General features: G+C 40.1%; 1 protein-coding gene across 1 annotated transcript in view; it reads right to left on the bottom strand.

Annotated features, from left to right (window-relative positions):
* Nucleotides 1-24,629, bottom strand: part of CCBE1 (collagen and calcium binding EGF domains 1) — a 105,607-nt gene that overhangs the window by 72,017 nt on the left and 8,961 nt on the right. Inside the window, exon 3 of the mRNA XM_017727559.1 lies at nucleotides 24,444-24,524. Coding sequence (XP_017583048.1) covers nucleotides 24,444-24,524 — 81 coding nt within the window. The remainder of the gene's footprint in view (nucleotides 1-24,443; nucleotides 24,525-24,629) is intronic.

Below are 24,629 nucleotides of genomic sequence, written 5' to 3'. Positions count from 1 at the left end.
TTCCTAGTTAAGAACTTTCTCTGTATTAATTCAGCATTACCAGAAAAGATCAGACTCTTGGTTGTGCCCAAGGAGAGGATGTCCTGTCTTGTCTGGGACATGACCACATTTCCAATTGCATGTGGCCGTCAGGCATTCATATATCACTCCAAAACCAAAATCAGGTGTTACAAAACACCAGCTCTGCTTAGGCCAGAAATGAAAAATCAAACCACATACCCTTTACACACCTATATTGAAAATATCATGCAGACTGTAAAAATATTTGGCTCCCACCTTAAAAAATTACATAGAAAATCTCACATATAGCAAGGCATATTCAAAATCTGGAGAAAATCTGGTTTCATTATTGGCACTTGAAACACACTCAATATATTAGACCAGTACTGGATCTCAGTCTCATTTTGATTACAGCCCAGGACAGTGCTTGGCTAGCTGGGGATGTCCTTTGCATGTGCACAATGCAAGTAGAAAAACAGATTTTCTGCCTTGTTTCTAGGCATGGCATTTTATGGAAATAGGAAATTACTCTAAACATTTCTTCATTTTAAAATACTTGGAAATTATGTAACTTCAGATGATGATTTTAGCGCTAAGTAGGCTGTGTTTTCTTATCAATCAAAAAGTGTATTTAAGAGGACACATTTTTCATCTTTAGTGAGTTCAATGATATTTACCTTTCTATGGTTTACCTTAGGTTTTTTAGCAACTCTTTAGTAATTTTAATAATGGCTTATTTGAGCTTTATTCAATAATGTTTTTGGAACATTACTAAAAATATATTATATAAAATACAAAGTATAAAATACTATATCAGCATTATAAGCAATCAAGTAGAAAGAGCTCTGTTAAGATTGATAAAATACAGACTGCAGTCTGGTGACTGTAGAAGGACATATTCACACCTCTTTGTAAATGTGAAGATAAAAGTACTTTGTGATTTCTGTGACCTGGTTGATGCTCAGTTTTACGTTGTTATTCCACTATTTTTCACAATGCACATGCAAATTAACACGAACTTTTAATAGAACTTTTATACTCCCCAACACAGCTACTTGACCAAGCTCCTCTCTTTCTGATGGCTGTGTCAACTCCAGACCCAGAGTGATTGAAAATGGAAAAACATGTTCTGTGTTAGTGCTCTAAGAGATGACGAGAGCAGTAAGCTCTGAGAAATTTTAATTCAATGAATTGTGACTTTGACAAAACACATTCCTGCAGTTTTGTGTTGTTTGGAGCAGAATTTTCCTTTAGTCAGATCTTAAGTGGTTGCCTGCACGTTCGTTTACTATCTCATTTGTTCTTGATAAAACTTTGTAGTTTGGGAAATCTCTTTCCAAGCATGAAACTTTGGAACAATTTATTCTCTGCTGGCCAGTTATTTTAAATTACTAAAAAAGAAGCCAGGGACTCTTGAAAGATAATTATCTCGTGCTGGGTATCTGCCAGAAGCACAAAGCCTACAAACCAGCCTCTCAACATCACCTGGAGATTCATACAGAAACAACCTAAAAAAACCAAAATTGTAATATATTCCTTCCTTCCTTCCTTCCTTCCATTGTTTAAAATACATTCTAACAATAAGAAATTGAAATGCTGGCATTTGTTTTAACTTCTTTTTTTACAATCTGTTACGCATAATCATGCCTTTCCTTTGGAGAGGATCTCAGGAGTACGAGGATGTGTTGGCCATAGAAAAAGCTGATGTGGATACCACCCATCTGCGGGACATGCTGGCTTCCCAGGGGATGTGGAAATCTCATTAAGCTGTGTAATGAAAGACAGTGTATATGGGTATTTGTGACTTCCCCAACTGTGGGGCAATTCACACTGAGTCGCAGATGCACAGCTAGACTGTGGGTATGGAAAATAGCTTAATGCCATCAACGCCCGGCATGGTTTCATGCTTTAGGATATGAATTGTTTGAAGACCATGACACTGTTAAATGCAAGCAGAGCCATGAAACCAGCCCTAGCTCACAGCTTATCTCACATTTACTCAATTAAATGGTCATTAGGATTTCAAAAGCCACAGCAGATGAGCCAAGCCTCTCTCACGAGGCTACGGGCCATTTACAAGCAGTGTGCGTTACGGCCATTTTGACAAATAAATCATAAACTAAGCAGAGAAAATGTGAGTCATGGGCTTTACTGAGAAAACCACCACATTTGTAGAGCCCAGCTGAGACACCTGGCTGGTAGAAGAGGGTGGTTTTAAGGCAGCCCCCACACCTCAAGCCACCACAACTACAGAAATTTGACATTCCGTGCACCGATGAGGCATTTGACTTCCCATCATCCCAGTTTTTATGACAAAGTCATCCAAAACATAAGCAATGCCAATGGGCAGATCTGATGCTCAGTAGAAAGGAGCGCACAGAAAAGGTCCCTTTGGTCTGCAAGTGTTTATTTCTCCAAAATCAACACATGTCTCTTTTTGGACTATGGTCAGGGGGCATATATTGTTTGTTAAAAGTGTCAATAATACAGGTGTAAAAGCTGTTAAAAAAATGCATTCCAAAACTTTTTTTTTCTTTTTTTTTTAACAAAGTGTTTGCTGAAACGAAGTGTTTACTGAATTAAGTGCAAGGTCCCAGCCACAGCACACTCTCGGGGCTCACTGAAACAAGACGGGCAACGTCGGCCAAAAGAAAAAGCAGAACAAAACCAATAAAAACAGTGTTTCCAAAACTCCATCTGCACGCAAACTGAAAGCTACATAAATCTGTTCTGAAGCTATCCCCTCAACAGACACCTTCCAGCTTGGGTTTTCTTGCAGAAATCTCTGCAGTTTCTGGAACTGCAGAATTTACGTTCACAAATGAATGAAGATATAGAAGGTATTGCTTGTGAAATATTGTGATAGCAGCATGGATAATAACTTTTGCAGTAGTTACCACCAATAATATAACTTTCAAAGTATTCTTTTTCACATGAAGGCTTTAAAAAAAGAATGTCTCCATTTACCTTGTGATTAAAATAAAAATAGAGAAAAAAAGGTATTTGGTTTTAGATTATCATTGGCATGCCTTAAAAAAACCCCTATAAACAAGAAGGGGTAAAAGAGCACAAAGTAAAACTTGTTTTGAAGTCAACGAAAATTATCTGCAATTTTCAGTTTTTTGTACTTTCAGTAACTGCACTTTTTTACTTTCAGTAATTGTACTTTTAGTTTCTCCCCTCTTTTCCCAGATTCCCTCTCCAGGACGCAGGCATATTGAAATGGAGTAGGCTGAGAAAAAATCCCTAAGTTCAGCCTAAGCCAAAGCAAAATAATAAATCCTCTTGAAAGGAAGCTCAACAAAAATAAAAATAATTTCATGTTCTATCTTGCGCCAACAAAAATGTAAAAATAAAATACAATTAGAATTCAAAAATCATTGTGTTTCATCTACAATGAAACAGGTCTTCAGGGTTTTACAGACTAGTACTAAATATCTGACCTTTTGTCATCTATGATGATTTCAACTACCTATACTGAAATCCTAATTAAAAAGTAATTTTTAAAAAGCTGCAGACTTCCAACTGTAATCTCACCTAAAGAAACCTTTGCTACATTTATACAAATACAATGCACGAAATGATGCCTTAGGGAATGATGAAGAGATTTTCATTATTTTTATATATATATATAAATAATACATGTACAAACTCATAAATATTTGAGATTATATATGCATTACATAAAGTTTGTTATGAACATAATAAAGATGATGCTATATATTTTAGCATATTTTGATGTATTTATGCTAAAAGTAAAGCTCGTCTTAGGAGCATTTTGCGAAAACCAAACCATCTTGGGAGTAATTCATAGTGCAAATTTCATATCTGAATGTGTAAAATCCCGCAAAGTACACTGATGCTATCAATATTCCTATCAGTTTCCAAGTAAACTCTATTTGCCCAGACATTTATGGGGACCAGCAATAATGAAAAGCCCATTTAAAAACTCTTTGATCATCCTCTTTCTCAGCAGGGGTTAAAATCATGCCTTACCTACATTTTAAACAATATCTGACGTATTTTAAATTTTCTTTCTCTTGATAAACTTCATCAACCATTTGGATCTGTTCAGCTGTTTGTACTCCACAAGCATGCTAATCACACAAGTGATAAATGCAGTCACTTGGGAATTTTGCATGTTCAATTGACTCTCAATAACTCTTACAATTATAAACATTAGGTCATAGTCTCACAGCCTCTCTTTAAGGAGGCAATATATCCTGGAACACCATTTTCCTTGTGTGGTCTTCGGCTCTAAAACACTACTGGCAAAATGTCAGCAAAAACGCAAGCAATTTAGGTTTCTATCCCACAGTCAGTATCATTATATTGTTCCTGAAAACAGATCACAGTTGGAGCTTTGTGGGCATTTCATGGAACCTCCTACTCCTTCCCCACCCAGTTAGTTTTGATGCCAGCTGATGGGAGATGCTGATATTGGCAGGAGCTGGCTCCTTTTATTAAGCACAGATATGGTTTGGACTTGCTTCTTGAGAGAGTCCTCAGTGGGATGTGTCCCATCCCCACTGTGCACCCACATGAACAGCCCACAGCTCCTTCCCTTGGGAAGCAGCCAGAGGGATGCTGGGACATTGGGGAGAGGAAGGCTCAGAATTCTTTTCCTCACAAGTTACTCTGTTCACAGCATCCTTCTTAGAGGATTTACAGCTCCCCCGGCTTCCCCTGAGTATGAAACACCAGTTGCATCATCAGGGCCCCTGTGGTGCTTCATTTATCTCATCAGTGATATGTAACAGAAATTAAAAACACCAGCGTTGTTTGGGAGAAAAAACCCAAACCACAAACCAACCCAACAAATGAACAAATGCCATAAGAGTGTCTAAAAATCTTCTACATGGAAGATGGTAAACAGTGATCTATATTGGAGGAAAAAGCAATTTTTATACCAGTTAGCAACAGTCACATCTTTTCCCCTCAAAATCCTGCATGGTTGGAGGATATAAGAATATGTACCTAGTTTCTACTTAAAAAACAGAGTTTCCTGTGCTGATTTCACTCTGCAGTGTGAATTGAGATCGTTTTCAAGACAAGTGGAACAGGGACCCTAAAACATATTAAAATTATGACTCTTAGCTGGTTTTGCCTTTTCTTAAAAACTACAGCAAGCTTACAGCTGTCACGGCTTAAAATACTGCTTCACATTTCCCTGTAACCCAGGTATAAATTACAGATATTTGGGGGCGTCGGAGCCTACAAAGTGCTTTCCAGCCCTGATTTTACCTTTGGATCTTCATTTCAATTGATAAATACAAGAGATTATATATTGTCTGAGAAAACCTTATTACTGATACCTCTCCAGAGAGTAGAGATAATTGAAGTTCTTCCAATTTCCCCCATAATATTTGGTCATTTTAGACTTTTCCAAGAAAGTTAATGCTTCTTGAGATCTCCACCCATTTTTGCTGAACTGCACCCCCTCTGGAAGCCCCTGCCAAAATAACAGCATGACATACAGCTATTAGCTTTAGAACTGGAACTATATTTTCAGATCCTGAGCTAGACACAGTAACTGCTCTTAGCTTGTAACAGGTAATTGCAGAAAAATATTTGGCTTGTTTCTGGCTTCCTTTTCTAGGTGCTACACACACACAAAAAATCTCTGTACTGGGAAACAACAAAAAAATCAAACAGCAAAAGTAAAATTGGAGAATGAGACAGTATACAACTGTGGTAAGCATTTCCAGCCATCTGATCCATCTGAAAAGGTGGCTTGGCTCCTCAGAGGCACTGAAGTGTCTGCTGCTCCTTGCTGGTATTCCCGCAAGTTCAAGGGGCAGTGTCTATCCAAATTCAAGGAGTTTAGGCATGGGATTTGTTTTATTCCAGCATTGCATTTGGGAACACATTGACCCACAGCACATGACTTCATCATGTTAGCATCCTAATTTTTTTGAAAAGTAAACATGAAAACAAAACAAAACAAACCCCACCAGTTGAAATACAGCGTTTTACTTTTCTGTAAAATTTTTAGTTTAGCTCCAGAGTCTGAACCCCCCCCCCCCCCCCCCCCCCGACTCTTAGTATTGTTTATTTACTTGTATTTTTTCCGTTCTGTTTGTTTTATATATGAAGTTACAGGACAGTCACCATGTGGCATGTGTCTAAACCAAGCACCTCTGAGGCTGCATTGCTCTTCCAGTATCTTCCAGTGCCCTGAGCCCTCCTGGCAATTAGTTACCAGCTCATGTGGTGGCTATATCTAAAGAATTAGCCACCTCTGTGCCTAGGACTAAATGTGCCATAACTTGCAAATATTTGACCAGCTTGGGGTTCTTTCTGTTAAGTGATCATAATGCCTTTGGTGGTGATCTGCTGCCATGAGTCATGGTTGAGCTGTCCTTCATTCCTGACACAAGGACCTAAAAAAATAATAAAAAGAGGAGAATCTGCCCCAAAAACTCTGGTATTTGTGGTAATGACCCTTAAATACAGAAGGCTGGGAGAAAACAACTATAAGTGTTGGGTTGGAAGTTGAGTGGATGGCTGGGACACGTTTGCCTTGACTTCATCCTGTAAATCCTCATTCCGTAGTAAAATCCTACTCATGGTAAAAATAATCTAGATGGAGCAGTTTCTACAAATGATAGAAAATAGAGCCATTGCCTCTCTCCTTCTGGCCATTGAGTCAACTAAACTTGGTAGAAATTATTTTTTCAAAGACTCTTCCATCCTTCTTAGATGAGAAACACACCGAGAAGTTTGACAAAGCAGAGAGCTCCTTCTAATAATGTTAATTATCCTGTTTCAGATCCCTGTTTACAGTAGTATAGAAAGGATGTATTTTGTCTTCATGTGGCCTTAAGCAAACCCACGCTCTGACCCTGCAGCCTCTGGAACACAGTCACGACTGTTGGGGAGATAATATCGCTCATGTCGCTGCTGTATCAGCTTTCTGCTGGCATTGGTTCAGTTCTTCTTACAGCAACAATGTCCCTTTTCTTAGCCCTCAGCTAATTTTCAGCTTTTGCTGGTGCAACTGCTGCTTTCTCAGTTATTCCAACTTTAAGGGTCACTGGAGAGTCAACCTTCAGATTAAGGCTTTTCTCTCTTACTGTCTGTTAACGAGAATCTCTGAAAATCATCTAAACAAGACAACCCAATTCTTCACTCTCTTAATGGAAGACAGCAAAGCCAAACTACTCCAGCTTGTGTACCAGCAGCCTCCAGGCTGGATTTGAGCAGGCAGCACCCATACAAAAAGTTCTCTTTTTACATGTGTCTTGAGACATTTAATCCCAAAACTGCCACTTGGAACAACTACATAAAGAGCAAAAGTTCTGTTCTTTGAACAACATCATGGCTATTACCCAAAACTGTGTCCCTGGAGATACTGTCTAATTGATGTTAAAATCTGTCAGTCAGGTACTGAGAAAAGCAGACTCAAACATTCTCCCCACCCTCAAACATTAGTACAATACCATACTGTAAACTAATTAAAAATTTAATTTTTCAAGAATTTGTGCACAGTCATGACATTAAGGATCTAACTCCATTTCAGGTTTTAAATCATTCTGTACAAAAGACTTGTCATGATTAAGATCCATGAAAGAGACTCTGACATTTCAAACTCCCCATGTTATCCTGCTGGGATTCAAAAGGAAAAATCAACATTCAGGACTAGAAAAATAATGGTCTACTCTAAATGTGTATTAGTAAACTCCTTGGGAAAACCTTCAGTTTAAATACAACTCTGTTTTATAGCAAATATTTTCTATATTTCCTTGTTTTGCTTATTTCCAGGGATACGAGTTCCCTGCTAACAATGACAAGGGAGATGTTCATAAAGAGGCAGCACCATCACAGGATGTTGAGCACAGCCATGGAAGTCATTCAGATAAGAGATAAGATTTCCCACATTCACCACATTCAGTAACAAAAAAAGCCCAGCAAAAATGCCAAAAAGGAAGGAGCCCACGATTTTAAGGCACCAGACCATGACTGTGTGAGCCTGAGGATTTCCATCCTTCTGAAGTAATCAGTGATAGAACCACAGGCACTGGTGCAAGTGTGAAGGGCTGAGCTGGATACCCGAACACCCTGCTTGTGCTGACACAAAACACCTCCAGGCTGGAGTAAGCACGACCACAGCCTGGGGGCTGCTGGTTTGTGACCTGTGAAGGTGTCACTGGCACTTCCCATGAGAGCTGGGAATAGGCTGGCTCAGTTTGGCCGCTAGGCAGTTGGCTACATGACACATATAAGGACACAGTTTTGCTGGCTGGTGAAAGGATCTGAGCTATGCAGCAGGAGGAAGGCAACTCCCAAGTTGGGTGCTTGTATAAAGATACCTGCAAGGTGCCGTCACCATGTCCAGAATTCCCAGTGCAAACCAGTTCCAAGACTAGAAAATGATTTTCACATGAATATGGCACTACATCTACCAAGACCCATATCTTAAAGCTTGGTACTCATCGTCACCCAAATAACTACATAATTTTTTAACTACGGCTGCCTTGTACCTTTCCAAGAGGGATATTGCTTCTTTCCATCTCTAGACCACTTTCCTCTTACTGTCACATGGGCTGTCCCTGTTTCTGAAAACCTTGCACCAAGTATGCCTCCTCATCCTTGCAAGTTAATGACCAGGATTACTCAGGCTCTTTCAACTGAGGTCTTGTCAAGGATTTGCACAGTAGTATTAAAAAATTTCTCACCACTACTGGAAAGACTCCACCATATAGAGTGTGGCACCACACTTGACTTTCTCATTTCCAGTTCCTGGTTGTCCCTATCCTGTGCCTTTCCCAGCTGATAAATTTCTCACTTTCAGTATCATCTCCTCAAACAGACAATTGCGCGAAAACTTCCGCTAGACCAGAAAAAGTTGTTTCACCTACAACAATCTGCCTCTTTAAGGGATACATGGAACAGCAAATGGTTTAGGTAATCCCTGTTGGGGATCAATTCCTGCCAAATTTAGCCCATTATTTATTTTCCCTCATTTCCAGACATTTAAGTACCAGAGGCGATGACCCACTAAGCAAAAGTGTTAGAAAAGCGCAAACACTCCAGGGATTGCATATATTCCTCTAAGAAAACACCGGAGAAAGTCTGACTGGGGTGACAGCTCTAAAGCAGACAGAACATGCAGTTTTCTCCCCTGAGATGGATATCCTTTGGCTCTTCTCAGATGACAGAACAAGCAGCACTTCAGAGCACCTCCTCACAATTCTGGGTACCCCAGGGAAACACTGCCTCTGTTTTTCTGTGAATTCTAACAAGAAGTCTAGAGTTTTCAAAGACATAATTCTCCCCTTATTTATTCAAGTTAATGGGCTTTTTCCTTGTTGCTACCATGACAGACTAGTGGTTTCAGGGATTCTTGTTCTGCATCTCTACATTTCCAACTACGTGTCCAAGAAAAATTATCCAAGATTAGTTTTCTGTTCAAAATCAAAATCACAAGTACATTATTACATTTGTGATCAGACCCATGTCTTTAATTTCCTCTCAGACTCACCGCATGGTACCATGTCACACAGCATGGAACAAGGACAGTGTAATCCTGCCATGTCTCAATGCTGGCGGCGCTTCCCTCCTGGGCATATCCAATTCCTGCTTCGGCAGACTTACACACTCTCCCCAGACTCCTGATAAGGCAGAAGTGTTTTCTGTGTCTCTGCTTACTTGCAGCACTGTTCTAGCAAAGTTAAGGTGTTTGCAAGCAAATAAAAAAAGAAAATTTTGAGGCAAGTTTGCAGGAATCTGCACAAAACTTCATGAGTTAAAGTGACACACTAGGAAGGGAAAAATGCAGACTTGTAATAAAAAACAGTGCTGAGACTTCTGGATAATTAACAGGGAAAAGAGAGAGTATGTTCTGCCTTGGCACCTGGAAGGAGCAAACACAACCTTAAAATTAAGCATCTTTTCTGTTCTCTTCAGTTCAGGGATGCTGATAAATGCAGGAGAATTCAGAGAACTGAGAAAGTGATGGGAAGGTGAGGGAATACAGAGCATCCTCCTATTTGACTTGACCAAGATATTGAACACAGACTTGATCATATTCAAAAATTATATTTGTGACCTGTTTTGTTTTGTTTTTCACATCAGCAAGTTGCAAAGTTCTACCACATACCAGAATTAACCGATCCTTCCTAATCATTTTATTCCATATATCCTCTACTTGAGCACAGGTCCTCAGATGCATCGGACTCCTACCAAACTCAATGGGTTGAAGCATCCAAACGGTTTGATCATCCATCTCTTAGGGCATCACAGGGCTGAGAATAAACTTTGGCTGGGCTAAAAATACAAAGTGTCATTGTCTTTAGTGAAGATACATCAGTTCATTGAAGATTTCCAACTTTTTTAAAAAATTGCACATAGTTTATTTATTTATTTAGAAGCAGCCCAGGAAGTGCTGACTAGCCAAACAAATTACACAAGAAAGCTGGATTTTGATGGGTTTTTGCTGGGGCCTTTTTTCTTGCTGTTTTTTTTTTCCTTTAATCTTCATAACTGACAATCAAAAATAACTTCAAAAATCTGTGGTGAAACAGAAGAGTTCCAAAAAACCAGAAATGCACCGGACTCCTACCAAACTCAATTGGTTGAAGCATCCAAACGGTTTGATCATCCATCTCTTAGGGCATCACAGGGCTGAGAATAAACTTTGGCTGGTCTAAAAATACAAAGTGTCATTGTCTTTAGTGAAGATACATCAGTTCATTGAAGATTTCCAACTTTTTTAAAAAATTGCACATAGTTTATTTATTTATTTAGAAGCAGCCCAGGAAGTGCTGACTAGCCAAACAAATTACACAAGAAAGCTGGATTTTGATGGGTTTTTGCTGGGGCCTTTTTTCTTGCTGTTTTTTTTTTCCTTTAATCTTCATAACTGACAATCAAAAATAACTTCAAAAATCTGTGGTGAAACAGAAGAGTTCCAAAAAACCAGAACTTAATTGCTCATACACAACAATTGCTGAGTTAGATGACTCATTGTAAAATACAATCAAATTACTTCATCCTGATGGGAAATGGGAGACCTCACAAAAGCTGAATTTCAGGGACTAAACCTTATTTTCACCATCACTTAAAGCAGCATAAATCCAGAGAAGTTCAATCAAAGCCAATGGAACTATATCCAATTTGCACTAGTGTTGCAAAACAGGTTTTGACTCTAGCTAATTTTTTTGTTCACAGGCACTAAAACCAAGCACAAGGTATTCTTGCTCTCTTGGATGAGACATTAATTTATGTAGCATTTTTATGTGTGTATGTTGTCATATCTCAGCCTAAATTTCTTCCAAGAGAATCCATGCCTTGCCATTACAGACAGCTAAGAGATTGTCAGAACGTTTCTAACTTCAACAGCTGAGATGGTAAGTTTATAAATCATTTCCTTTTGTTATGCTTTTCAGCTATATACTGTAAAAGGAAAACCTCAGGATGGCTAATCCTCCATCTAAACATTGACTTTACAAAGGGAATGACAGACCATCCAAATGTGGCCTATGAATTACCTCAGAGCAGTTAACAGAAAAATACATTGTGGAAAATTTACTCTTTAAGAAGGAAACTTTTAAAAAAAAAAGTTGTATGAAAATCAGTATGAAAAAATGCGAACAAAAATCAGCAGGTGTCTGTGCCTTTCAAAGCCTTTCAAAGATATGCATTTAGTCTGAGTAAAGCAGGTAGATAATCTGCCATGCTCTATATATCAGATACCAAATAATGAAAAAGATATTGCATCTACTTGTAAAACTCGTATTTCGGTAAGAAGGACTGCAAAAACAATATTCTGCCCAATAAACTAAGTTACAGTCATAAGGATATCATGAAATATTTCAGGGAGACTTTCAAATGGAGAATGTTTTCCTGTTATGCAGTAAAAGATGGAAAAGCATCTGCAAAGACAACCAACCTCTTTTCCTCTCCAGGAGCAAGAGAAAACTTGCAATTTTTTAAAGTCTGCAGTTTAGCCATTTTAAAAATAAAACTTATTTCTAGTAGAAGTTAGCTTCTGCTTCTGTATTTACCAGGAACCTGCTTCTCCAAATAAACCTTCCTCATAAACAGACTTTTTCATGCATCCAAATGGGTTTAGGAACTACAGTTTTCCTACAAAAAATCAGGGTTAAAGTAGCTTTTCATTCAGATATTGATATCCAGCTGCAGAACACCAATTTGACACTTGGCTTCCAAACCCATATTTTGGAAGTCTCTGCTTCTCTCTGCTATTATCATCGGGAAGTTTGGGATGATGTAAGGGTACATGGTCCAAGTCTTCCTCACAGGAGCCTGATAGGGAAATCAGGGATTTGGTTAGGATCATTTCTAAAACTTGTGTTCTCAAGTATTTCCCACAAATATCAACTATGTGCCTACAGAGCAGGACACAGCCATTCCCGGTTCCCGGCTGCTTTGCAGCTCTTTTCCACATGCATCCCATTGAAGCAGGCAGGATATTAAATCTTTTGAAACACTTAATCTTCTCACAACTGAGACTGGATTTCAGTAATAAACACTTGCTGTAATTTTTCATCCTTTGGGCCATTATATTTCCAAGAAGCAAGGTCAAGATGGCATTTAATAAAAGGGTTGCTCGATTTGTTTGGTTCTTTCTTCCAAAAGAGAAGCCTTACAGATGCAAGCAACAAATGGAACAATATGGAATACAGCCAGGGTCTTCAGACCTAATACACAATTAAGAGGAATCTGAACACAGGAAAGTTTCTCCATTAATTCCATCCTGAAGATATATTTGTCCTGTATTAAATCTTTGTCAAGTCCTTGAGGAAAATTTCTTGGAAGAGTTTTCTTTTCATTGGAACTACTTACAACTGTAATGGCTGCAAGGTCAATGAAAATGTTTGAAGTCTATTTTACTGGTACTTAAAAATATCCAGAGGTCTATATTGCGAACAAGGATGTATAAATAAATATATGTGTATTTTTGCCATTGTTGTCCCCGACTACTTGTTTTCTGCTGCTCTTTTCACTCTGCCACAGTTGTTTTCACTGGAGATGTTCCAGTGATGTACCATTAGCTTACTCCCCCTGTGGAAATACTCTGGATACTTTTGAAACATAAGAAAACATCTCAAAAATCTAATTTGTCTCTTGGTGGATATGAAAAAATATACTTCTAAAAATGAGCATTTTATTCTTCTTATCTCAAACAGTAGTATTTTGTTGAACTGAATGACAGCAAATCACCAAAGTAAACAAAGTCTAGAAAGTTATTTGAACATTTGATTTACAACAATCTTCTTTGCTGTAACAGGAATGCTACATCTTCAGCTTAAGCTTTCAGGTTCTCTTTCTTCCCTGTGAGGCATAAATTAGGCTTTGTCCTCCATTTTATAGCTGGAGAAGTAGCTAATACTGACATCCGATGGAAAACTTTAGTGGGTGACTGAAAGAAGAATTTGGCATGATACAGCTCCTTGAGGAGCAGAGAAATTAAGCCTAGGACCTACAACTGGACTCCTGGCAAGTCCCTCCTAAGGTTAAACCCCACTGCCTCCCTGGATCACAGTGCTCCCACCAATGTAAATCTGGAGGGGCACCGCCAAGGACTCTTCCAGGCGTGGTCAATAAAACCACAAATTCAAGTATAGGTCAGTGCGAGGACAACAAATAGCACAAACAAGGCTCTGGCCAAGAATCTCAGCTTGGAAAACCAGGCAGAGAATTCACTTTGTTGGTAAGATGTGTTCAATCTTTAACATCCTCCTGCATTCTTTTTTTTTTTTTTTTGTGGAACGCTGAGAATAATTATGAAGAATTCTCCAACTGACACACTTTGGTGTAGGTCCAGGGAAGTCAGTAGAGCTATGGAAATGCAAACCTCTGCAAATCTTTTCATACAGCGCCCATGCAGGGACCAAGACAGACATCCTTTAACAAAGGTGAGCTTCTAAGAAAAATCAAAAAATGGTCAGTCCTGCAGACACATTCTTTAAATGTTCTTAAGCTCCTCTGCCACACAGAGAAATTTCTGCAGGAAAAGGGCCTGATTTAAGATCAAACACAGAAGAAGGATGGACTGCACTTTGAATTTACTTCAAATCCAGAGGAGATCCAGGAATGCAAATCTGTCTTTATAAAGCTTTGTGGGTAAAGCTCTTTGCTGAGATTATATGACAGCAAAATTTCCATTTCTCTTTAACAAGTTTTAAAACTAAGAGGAAATACCATGTTAGCTTGCTGTGAGGGGTAACTCTTTCTCCTTCTCCTCATTGACCATATACAGAGAAAAGAATCTGACCCTGGACTCCTAAAGCAGACTGAACAGAAATGCCTGAAAACTGGGAATTGTCAGATTGTCCCATTTCCCTCTGTCATCCCTAATTTACTGCACTTTGGCGGAAGTTAGAAATGTAGGGAACTGAAGTGTGACACTGAGCAGGGCAACACTCTTAGAAGTAGCATGTTCAATATCTTCTGGTTTGCTGTTAGACAAGCTAGAAGGTGAGCTGGATAAGGGAGAATAATAATGAATCACATGTTCTCTATTTCTAATTAGATTCCCCATTTCATTTTGTGTTTCTTAATTTTAAAATCAGAAGAGCTTGAAATGAAAATTTTCCCATGAAAACTCTAAACCAGAAACCCCCCCCAAAAAAACAAACAGAACCCCACAAACTAAACAAAAAACAACAAACAAAAAAACCCAAACTAACAAAAAAAAAAAAAAAGAAACAAAAAAAATCCCGAACCAAACAAACAAAAAAAAAGAAAACAAACAAAAAAAAATCTGCAACGACCTGCTTGCTATAGGGTCCTTATCTCTCCAGGCCTCCAGAGAAGCCCAGTGGAGTAGACATACATTGTCCTCAGGGAAAACAAACCAAAAAACCCCCTAATGAGATTTTAAAATCCAAATATACATCAAAGCAACCTTTATACAACTGCCTAAGCAAACATATAATTTTGCATATGATCAGCACATTAAGTAACATATGAAAAAGTCAACATCTGAGGCACCCCAAGAGTCACAGTCTGAGGCACCACTTTCCCTTAGACTGTCCAGGCCACTGTGCAGACCAACAGCTGGGTTCATCATGCTACAGGATTCCAAAGATCAGCCCAGATTGCCAGCACTGCCTGTCTGACACTGCTCCTTACTCCTGCCTTAAGAAGCTGCAGCTAAAAGCACATATTCCCAGTAGCATTAAGCATTTACCAGACAGTAGCTCCAGTCCTGGTCCCTCAAGTCTCCTTCTCACTCTCCACTTCTCAACCACTTAGAACTACCAAAGCCCCTCAACCCTGTTTTCACCCATTTCTTCCTCTCCCCACAGATGGTGTTTTAAAGATTAAATAATTTTCCCTTTGGCTATTTTTGTTTCAACTCTCCAAGGCAATAATCTCTAAAGTAAGGGGTTTTGTCAGAATTCCAGAGAACAATGTTTAGGAAACAACTCCGCTATTTTGGTGCAGCTATGATAATAAACTCCTTAGTGAAAATTGAGTATGATAATTACATCCTATTGAGTAGGCAAGATGTCCAATTCACAACACACATTTAACGTGTTGAATGTGATCACAGGAATATTAACATTCCACAGAGACACTGGAGCTCTGGGCAGGAAGTTATTTACAAAGAAAAAGTGCATCCAATAACGTTATTTGCTCTCTCTTACAAAAGAGTTCTGAGTACACTTTTTTTTCTGGGTGTACTTTCACAAGTTTCTGTATTTTGAGCATTCATCCATTTCTCCTGAAATATTATGATAATACTTAATGTATTTCTTCATCCCTTTTGAAGACTGTACAATATAACTTCTCAGACTTGCACACCTTGTTACAGAGAATTAGGTGGTCAACCTTCCTCCTCAGCAGTTTGATAGTGAAATGATGAAGCCAACATGAACCCTGCTGTTTTACACTGGAAGCTATGGACCAGTAATTTTTCTATAGAAAGAGAAATAATATGCTTGCTAGCCCAGATGAATACTGTCTTACATTTCTCCAAACTCATGCTCCACAATAACTTGCCTTTGACCTATAATAAGCTTATTCATTTTCCAAAAACGACCCATTTAAAAACTTGGATTATAGCTTAGATTTTGCCTCTCTTTCCCACATAAAACACTGTGTATGCATCACTTTATGTCCCACTCCACTTGAAAAGGATGGAGAAAAATTCTGTTTAATTTGTGTTTACTACTGAGTGGCTGCTAAAATTAATGCAGTTAATACAAACACTGGGTATTTAATCTCATTTCAATTACAGCATGGATCGTCAATTAAAATGAATGTGGTTAGAACTTGAAACTAACAAAGAAACTCAGAAGAATTTATTTTTAATAGCTGGACATATGCTAAATGCTTGCTGGTCTTGTACTTCATTTTTTGAACCAGGATCAGCAATGAAATCAACACAACACAATGGAAAACACTCATTAAGGGAGAAGGATTTTCCAAACACTAAGCTCGGAGATTACTGTCTAAAAACTGAAATTGTTTTTCTCCTCAACAGTTAAACAGAGCTACTCTTGAGGATATGCAAACAAATTGCTTTCTTTCACTAGGCCAAGAAGAAATCAAGTCAGCACTGTATGGATTCTGCTTTCCATTGTTTCTGCTTACAATTGGAACCACATAGAAGAAATGGCAAAGTTGAGCAGCAGAGTGACATTTGCTACTGTTAGTTTACGAAAGAAGCCACTATTAGTTTGAAAACTGAAACCAATCAAACAGAAAACAGACAACACAGATAAAAGAAAAAAAAATCTGAGCAGACTTTGGGGAAAGCTTTTTTCTTTACTGTAAATCAAAGTTGGCTTTGCTTGTTTGGGGTGGTTGGCACAATTATAAAGAGGAACCCTGGAGTGACCGATGTGGTCTGTGTGAGATGTAAGCAACACAAGGTCTCCAGAGAAGACGTTCTCCCTGTCACTGACTTATGACAAAGCCTTGTGCCATCCCCAACAGCTCCATCTGGAGTGACATGGGTACTGAACACTCAGCAGTGACTCACACTTTGAGACAAAAGCCGTCTCAGGACTCAGGGCACTGCAGTGGAGGCAAAACCAGAAGATTAAACTCAAGATTGTGCGAATTCAGCACAATCTCAATGAAACCCAAAATCACACGTGCCCCAAATGACCAGCACTGCGCAAGAGTGAGTGTAATCTGAAATGAGATATACCCCAGGTTCACTGTAACTGCTTATCTGCAAATCAACATCAGGCATCTCCCGCATACCTGCTTGGTGTGACCTCGTTCCCCACATACAATAATTTCCCTTCCAAACATGCAATAGAGAAAAACAGGCCAGCACAGCAGAGATCTCAAAAAACCTGTTGCTCACACGTTCTTTGTACTGGCCAATCCGGTCTTACCTGGGATCTTTAGCAGGCCTGATCTACTTTTCCACGAGTAGTTTAAATATTTCATGCTCAACAACTTCCCAATAACCCTTCACTATGACAAGGAGCCCAGGCAATCTGAACTGAGCAATGACTGAAAGGGAAATTTAAATATCTGCCTGTAAGTTGTCTCTGCTGCCCCTGCTCACACACACTTTACAGAGAGGGACAGAGAGGGAGAGAGATTTTCCAGACTGAGGAAGGAAGTAAGGGGAGAGTCTGTCAAGGGAAGATGCATCAGTCCCTGGAGCTTAGCTCCAAGTCTAGCTGGGAGAACAGGAATCCTCCCAGGGGTGCATGCATGTGGGTTTTTGTCTGATTTTGGCTGATGTTTTGTTTTTATGGGTTCAGCTTAAGAAGCCTGGAAGCATTTAAATTATACTTCTTTGGGGAGTGATTACCTCCCTTCTGTCACACACATCTGTCTCACAAACCACCACCAAGATGGAATTTTTGTCTTTTTATGGCTAAGTCAATTCTTTTTTCTGCTTGCTCCATGCCCCTTGGGGTTTTGTCCTTTCTCTTCACTGCTGCTCCATATCTCTGTCCTTCCATTCCTGCCTTTTCAGTCTTGCCTGTTTTGTCTGCAGTCAGTACAGCTCAATTCAGCTCAATGGGTGTCTACCACAATGGGAGCAGTAATACAAGTATTAATAACATCCTGCTGTTAGCAGGAGAGACTACAATCACTTTTTTAAGGACAAAACAGCCTGACCTTAGGGAGCATACACAATACTTAGGATAATTACAAACGTCATGTTCCCTTTGGCAGCCTATTTTTATTACCTATTTCGTATCAGCCATGGGAGGCCCTGGGGCTACTATTTTGTTTGTCTGGAGTCTCTGAGCTAGACGACATGGCCAGGAAAGTCAGTTCATATTTAACCCTATATTCTATAGATGAAAACCATAATGCAAAGCACCTGGGTTTCATTATCAATCAAACCACCAAGCAGGGCACTCATCATAAAGCTCTTGGCTGGCCAGTTCTAAAATTCTCCAAACTGCTTTGATGTGAACATCAAAAACTCCTGGACTATGTGAACGACCACTTGCCCCACCTCATCCTTTAATTAGCACGTCCTACCTGAGAGCACCGCTCACAGTAATTATGTAATGTTCTTAAAGACCATTAATTAAATTGTTTCATTTTGGAGTGAACTGGCTGTACAGAGGAGACACTGCACAGGAAACCCACAGGAGAGCCATGTTTTGCTGCAGGGGGTCTCTGCTGTAGCCAGTCTCATCCACATCTCCTGAGATCTCAGGTGTCTCCAACATCACCAAAGTCCAGAAATAATTAAGTTTCTTATCCTTAGCACCTGAATCAGAAAAGTGACACAGAAAGTAATGGCCACCCAAATGTGGCATGGAATCTTACAGACAACTGTGTGGCATTGGTGTTAGCCTTAATCAGCAGATATTCTCAATGTGTCTCTGTAGCAGGGAGCAATCTGTTCCTTTGGCAATCACAGCAAAGAAAAATGAATGAAACTCAGGACTGAATGCAGCCAGAACAGTAAAATTTGAAGGTGCTACTTCCAATGCAATAGTGAGAAAAAAAAAATCTAGGAAAGCTAGGAAGAATGTGTTGGCACCACTGTAGCATACACTGTTTTGTAAAAAAGTACTGTATTGAAGCAAAATTTTATTCATAGATATGTACAAAGTTCTACCTGTGATGGCAACTCCCTGGAAGATTTTATTAAAAATAATAAAAATAATAAAAATAATAAAAACTGTATTTTCAGTTTTCTGAAACCGATACAAAACTTGAAATCATATTCTCTCTTAAATTTCCAGCAAAATTCCACTACAGAGTGCATTTCCCTTCAAGATAACTGGAGATTAGGCAGTACTTTGCTCTAATCAGGTTAGTTTCTTGTTTAACTCTTACATTATAATGTCAGTTGGGGCTCTTTCAATGATATGGAATAGTCAGCAAAACTTCAGAGAGGAAATGCAATAGCAACTATAAAAAAGAAATTTATGAAAAGTAAAGTCAGAAGATAAGATGACCTAATGTTATCCCTGCTTTGTCCAGCTGAAAGTTCCAAAACTATATACAGCAATTTTTTTCTCATGTTGGAAAGCTCTGCCACATGCTCTCTGAGTATCTGGGAACCAGGAATTGCATATGGTCCCCAAGGGCATATTAGTGAAAGTGCTGCTCTTTGTGAAACAGCTACAATCCAACTTATTCGCAATTACTTTTATCTTTTAAGAATGTGCAAAATGATAGTCTATAAAAATAGTAGGCTTCATCAGCAGTGTCAGCATTTAAGAGGGTGAAAAAAAATGCTTTCTGAGGCATGCGATCTCTGTTTAGCATCAGGAATAAGTGGGGTATAAATACATATGCATTCTCTTTCACAATACATTTGAACTGCATTTTTGTTGTGAAGTGTAGAACAATTTTTTACAGCAGAATTTGAAACCTGAAGTGCTGGGAGGGCCTATGCAAAATACTTGTAGCTGCTAATTATCAGATGAAGAGGCTGACAATCTACACTGAAATGTGTTCATCCTACTTAAAAGACCTTCTTCTTACAAAATACTACCAAAAAAAGGTACAGATTAAGTTCTAAGCCAAGTTCTAAGACTTAAGTCCCAAAACATGGGGCTAATTTGTAGCAATTTGTTGTATTGCATTTGTAATATGTAAAGATTTGGCTCATTTTACAAAGATTCGACCATCATTAGCTGGGATTGTTCTCCCCAGCACCCTAATTCTGAACTTCTTACCCCTTGCTGGTCCTGCAGAAGGCAGGACCAGGAGCAGTCTCCATCACTGTACACACGAAATTAGGGTGTAACTTGTCCTTGCATGCTTCATTTTCAGCCAAAAATGCAGCAGAGTACTTATGGCAATGTCAGAGAAAGATGGATATTTCCTCTTACCATATGAATAGTCTATTAAAAAATCAGTTTTTGTCAGCTAACTGAGAATAACAGTTTCATGAAAGACAGAAAACTGAATCTTCCCTTAGCCCAATGAAGGCAACGGCTAAAATGTTCTTCCAGGCTGTGCAGATCCAGGTTCAAATTTTCATCTGCCTTATCTACGCATGATGGTTTTCTTAATTTAACACTTTATAAAGATTTTCTGAGGAGGAGCAAAACTGTTTCTTTCATGTCAGTTTACAACAATATTTAAGTGTCTAGTAGGCAAAGAGATGGGCAGTCAGGCAATAAAAATATTCTCATTTTCCCATGTTTCATGCTTGAATCTTCCTACAACTTGTAACAGCTTCCCACTAGCAAATGTTTCTCTTCAGTCTGTATATTGCCTTTCTGAATAATTCACTACACTCTCTGAATTCTAACTGAATAAAATATTTAGCTCTCCTAACATACAACAGTTACTGAGGTGATAAAGTTTGCTGGTTTTAAAAAATGGAGCAACTCCAATTAATAAATTGTACCAGATTAGACACTGATCCTTCTGAACTTGGAAGTGACATAACCACTACCACTCCCTTATGGGAACACAGCTACACAATCAGGACGAAGCAAGGGGATGCCTGTTCCAGATGGTGCTTTTCCTTCTGGGGCAGAGAAACAATGTACAGCAGCACTGTTTAAAATGAAAATGAAGGAGGGACTGTAATGAAGAGGACTGCTGCAAGGATGCACAAACTGAATTGTCACAGGCACTGGAGAGAACAGCAACATTCATGTAATTTTTCATGCCAACAAATTGTTTCAAAGTTTGTCTGAGAGTGAAACAGGTTAACATCCCATCCAAATAAATGGAGAAGACAGTAACAAGAGACTGGGGCTTCATATTCCCATGCTGCCCAAATTTCCTAAAATTTGATGAACTTTTGCATACAGTAGGAATTCAATGTCTTACTGGACCATACCACTATCAACAAATCTGCAGAAATTCTTCAGTGTACCTACCTGATGGGGACATCAGTACTGGGTACTTTGTGCAGTTACACACAAGAGTTTAAATGAGATTTCCACAGAAAAGATTTTGTATAAGCTCCCTCTGCTTTTTGCATCTGTTCCTCTGTACTCTTATGAAAACAAATACAGAGGACATGTAAAAAGAAATACAAATCAAGCTAAACCAAGGGCCAGACTGCACACACTCAAAAGAGAAAAATACATCTGATTGTGTATGTGGTTGTTATGACCACAGGGAAAAAAGCCAATATATTCTCAGTGCTTGGCCCCACTTCTAGCTTGGCCCTCCACTTGGATCATCTTTAATCATGAGTAAATCTGGTTAAAAAAATAAAATCAAAAAGTACTTTTTGTGATGAAAAATGCTACTTTTATTGAAGTGCTCTGAAAACATGCTGATTTTCCTGACAAATTCCAGCAGGAGTAATATAAAGATGAAATTGTTTTCCATCAAGAATTTTGGTCAGGAATTTTGATGTCTCACTTCATATGTATTCCTTTTTTTATTTAACTAATTGCACAACAGTTCATCTGTAGTGGTGCACGTTGCCTTATGCCTGATGTGTTATGACATGAGATAAATTTTGTGTCAGTTTGTGTAATTTCTACACGAAAGTTATTTTGACCTACGAAAGAAGTTAGGTGTGTCTGCTAGTAGTAAATAGAAGCTCACATCAACTATCCCTTCATCTACCTCTAACAATGTATATGAACTACGTAACTATTTTCATTATGAAGTACTGTGAAAAAAGAGATCTAGGAAGATAAAAAATGAAGTGTTGTAAGAATAAATTCTAGAACATCAAAATCAAGTTTATGTGAAAACTGCAGTGAAAGCTCCTCAAAGCCACAGCTGAGTTTCCATCAAGCTGAATGTAAGTTGCTCATTGTCATTCCAGAGATGAAAACTGAATCCTTAAGCTCCTGAATGTCCTATGAAACAAAATCCGCCTTGAGGCACCGGAGGATTAGTCAACACTTGCAAGTTTTCTGTCATCTTGTTAACAACCTCAACCTCAAAATATTAATGAATCTTACATTAAAATGTGCTCTGCCGTGGGTAACCACATGCCTGCTGGGAGCACACCTTGCTACCTGGAGCAATGGGGTGCTGCTCTGCCCCTGGGGTTCAGCATCTCAGGAGGGTGATGCTGCTGGTCCGTGTCAGAGTGTGGCACAGCTTGGAGGGGCAGAGGACTGCCAGCACATTGCCAGAAGCTCAGGTATGGACTCGGTGCAGAGCTGCCCTGCTGAGCCACATGCCTCCTTCTCAGAGATGCTGCCCTGCTCTCGTGCAGGGACATCAAGAAAGAGATCTCACAGGGTGGGGAATGGAGCCCTCACCCAACCCTAAAGGTTAAACCTTGAAAATATGTGATTACAAAGAAATGGATTTTTTTCTTTTCTAAAGCAAGGCAGACTTAGAAATCATAGATATGAAGGGGTTTGAACTAGAACAACCAAGAGTTCAATGCAGCAGTTTGGAAATATTCATTCACACAGGCTGTGCTGATTTGGGACAGTGAATATTGCTTGGGACTGTACAAAGGGAGAGCTGGGGAGGGAGGAAGGCTCATCACATCCAGAGCCCAGTGGTCAGAAATACCTCAGGAAGGATGAAAGAAGGCACAAGTGGGACTTGGCAGCTGGACAGAGACCTTCTTTCTTTGCACAGTGGTCCATAGCAGCCAGTGGAGCCTGTGTAGTCCTCCTCCATCACACACAAAGCAGAGCCCCTTTCTTTCCTCAGAAGGATTTTGGGACATGCACTAAGGAACAGGATGGTCATGTGTGTGCTGCTTTATGCATCTCCCACTGGCTTCTTCATTCAGTAACTCCCCAGTCAGCACAACCTTGTCCACCCCAGTGCTCTGCCCCCAAGCCAGAGATATGCTGCAGGTTCAACCAAGTAACTGCAAAACCTTCCCTGCAAAACCTACACACTGTCTCTCTCCAAAAGGTGTTGCCATTGGGTGCTACAGAGATGCTTGTAAGGGCTCTGCCTCACCTTCACGGGGAGAGAGAGAAGATAAGGGAAGCAGGGAAAGGTGGTTTCCATTCCCTGCAGAGCCCTTCCCAGGGACTGGGAGGAAGCTAATGCTGCTAAGAACTGGGCAGTTGCAGGACACTGTCCCAGGTGTCTGTGGCTGTCAGAGGGCATGAACAAGCCTGAGAACATGGGAGAGGGACAACACTGCTGCCCCATGTGTCTACAGCTCTTTGGAACTGATGCTGAACAGAAGAAATGGACAATCTCTGTAGCACTTTCCACATGCATTATCATGTTTTTGGTATATATAAGTGGCTCCCAGCCACATGCAGGCATACACACATAGGCAGAGCACAGTTGCCTGCACAAAGCAACCTCTCACAAGAAGCAGCTTTCGTATGTGAAACATCTCGTCTGTGGGGACAGGGCTAACCCGAGGGCATCAGTGGAGGGATACGTGTGTGCTCATACTTTGTGTACAGCTCTTGAAAAAGCACATCCACTGTCAACTGTTCTGCACAGCTGTCATCATTAAAACAGATGATGTTCCTCAAACACACAGCTGAAAAATGAAAACTCATGATTAGATTCATCTTACTTAATTTGAGAGGCCTCTGCCGAATTTCTCCCCCAGAGATGATTGCTGAAGAAGTTACTCATTCTGAGGGTATGATTCATCTACCTAACTTAAGATATCTTATGCGTGGCACAAATCCAGACGATCTCCCTGATTATCCTGCCACTGATGCAGCTGTAGCTCCAATGTGCTCCTGGACACCCAGGTCAGAGGGAGCCTCTCTCACCGTGTCCGAGACTGTCGGTGGCTTGGACACGGCAATCAGAACCACAGGCGCGCTCTCCAGCGCTGTCTCGGAGGTGACGTTTGCAGCGAGTTACTGAAACCCTTCCCTGGGACAGCCGCCGGACTTGCCAGGGGAGATGCGGAACGCGGGAGGGATGTGACCAAGTTACCTGCTCCGCGGTGCGCGGGGTGGTGGGAATGCCGGGGTGGGCTAGCACGGAGCAAGGGGGAGACAAAAAAGCTGCCACAGCAGCCGTCCCTGCGCCTGACACCCACACGCATGTGTTCCCCGCTGCCTTCCCCGCGGGCAGCGAGTCCCCAGCCGCGGACACGCGTGTGCCCCGCGCCCCCTTTTCCCCCCGTCCTCCGCGGCCGCGGCGCTCACCTGAAGCAGGTGGTGAGCTCGCCCGTGGGTTTCAGGCAGGGGTAGCGGGTGGTCGCGATTTTGTTCTCGGAGCAAACCTCCCTACAGGGCGGGGAGTCGTAGTATTAAAAAAAAAACCCCAAAAGGTAGGAAAAAGAAAAAAGAAGGTGGTAGATAGGGAGGAAACGCACAGAAGCAGCCGAGCTA

The sequence above is a fragment of the Corvus brachyrhynchos genome, unplaced genomic scaffold (genome assembly GCF_000691975.1).
Source record: "Corvus brachyrhynchos isolate BGI_N302 unplaced genomic scaffold, ASM69197v1 scaffold140, whole genome shotgun sequence".
In the NCBI taxonomy this organism is placed as follows: Eukaryota; Metazoa; Chordata; class Aves; order Passeriformes; family Corvidae; genus Corvus; species Corvus brachyrhynchos.
The sequence above is the reverse complement of the archived record's forward strand: the minus strand, read 5'-3'. Positions and strand labels throughout refer to the sequence as shown.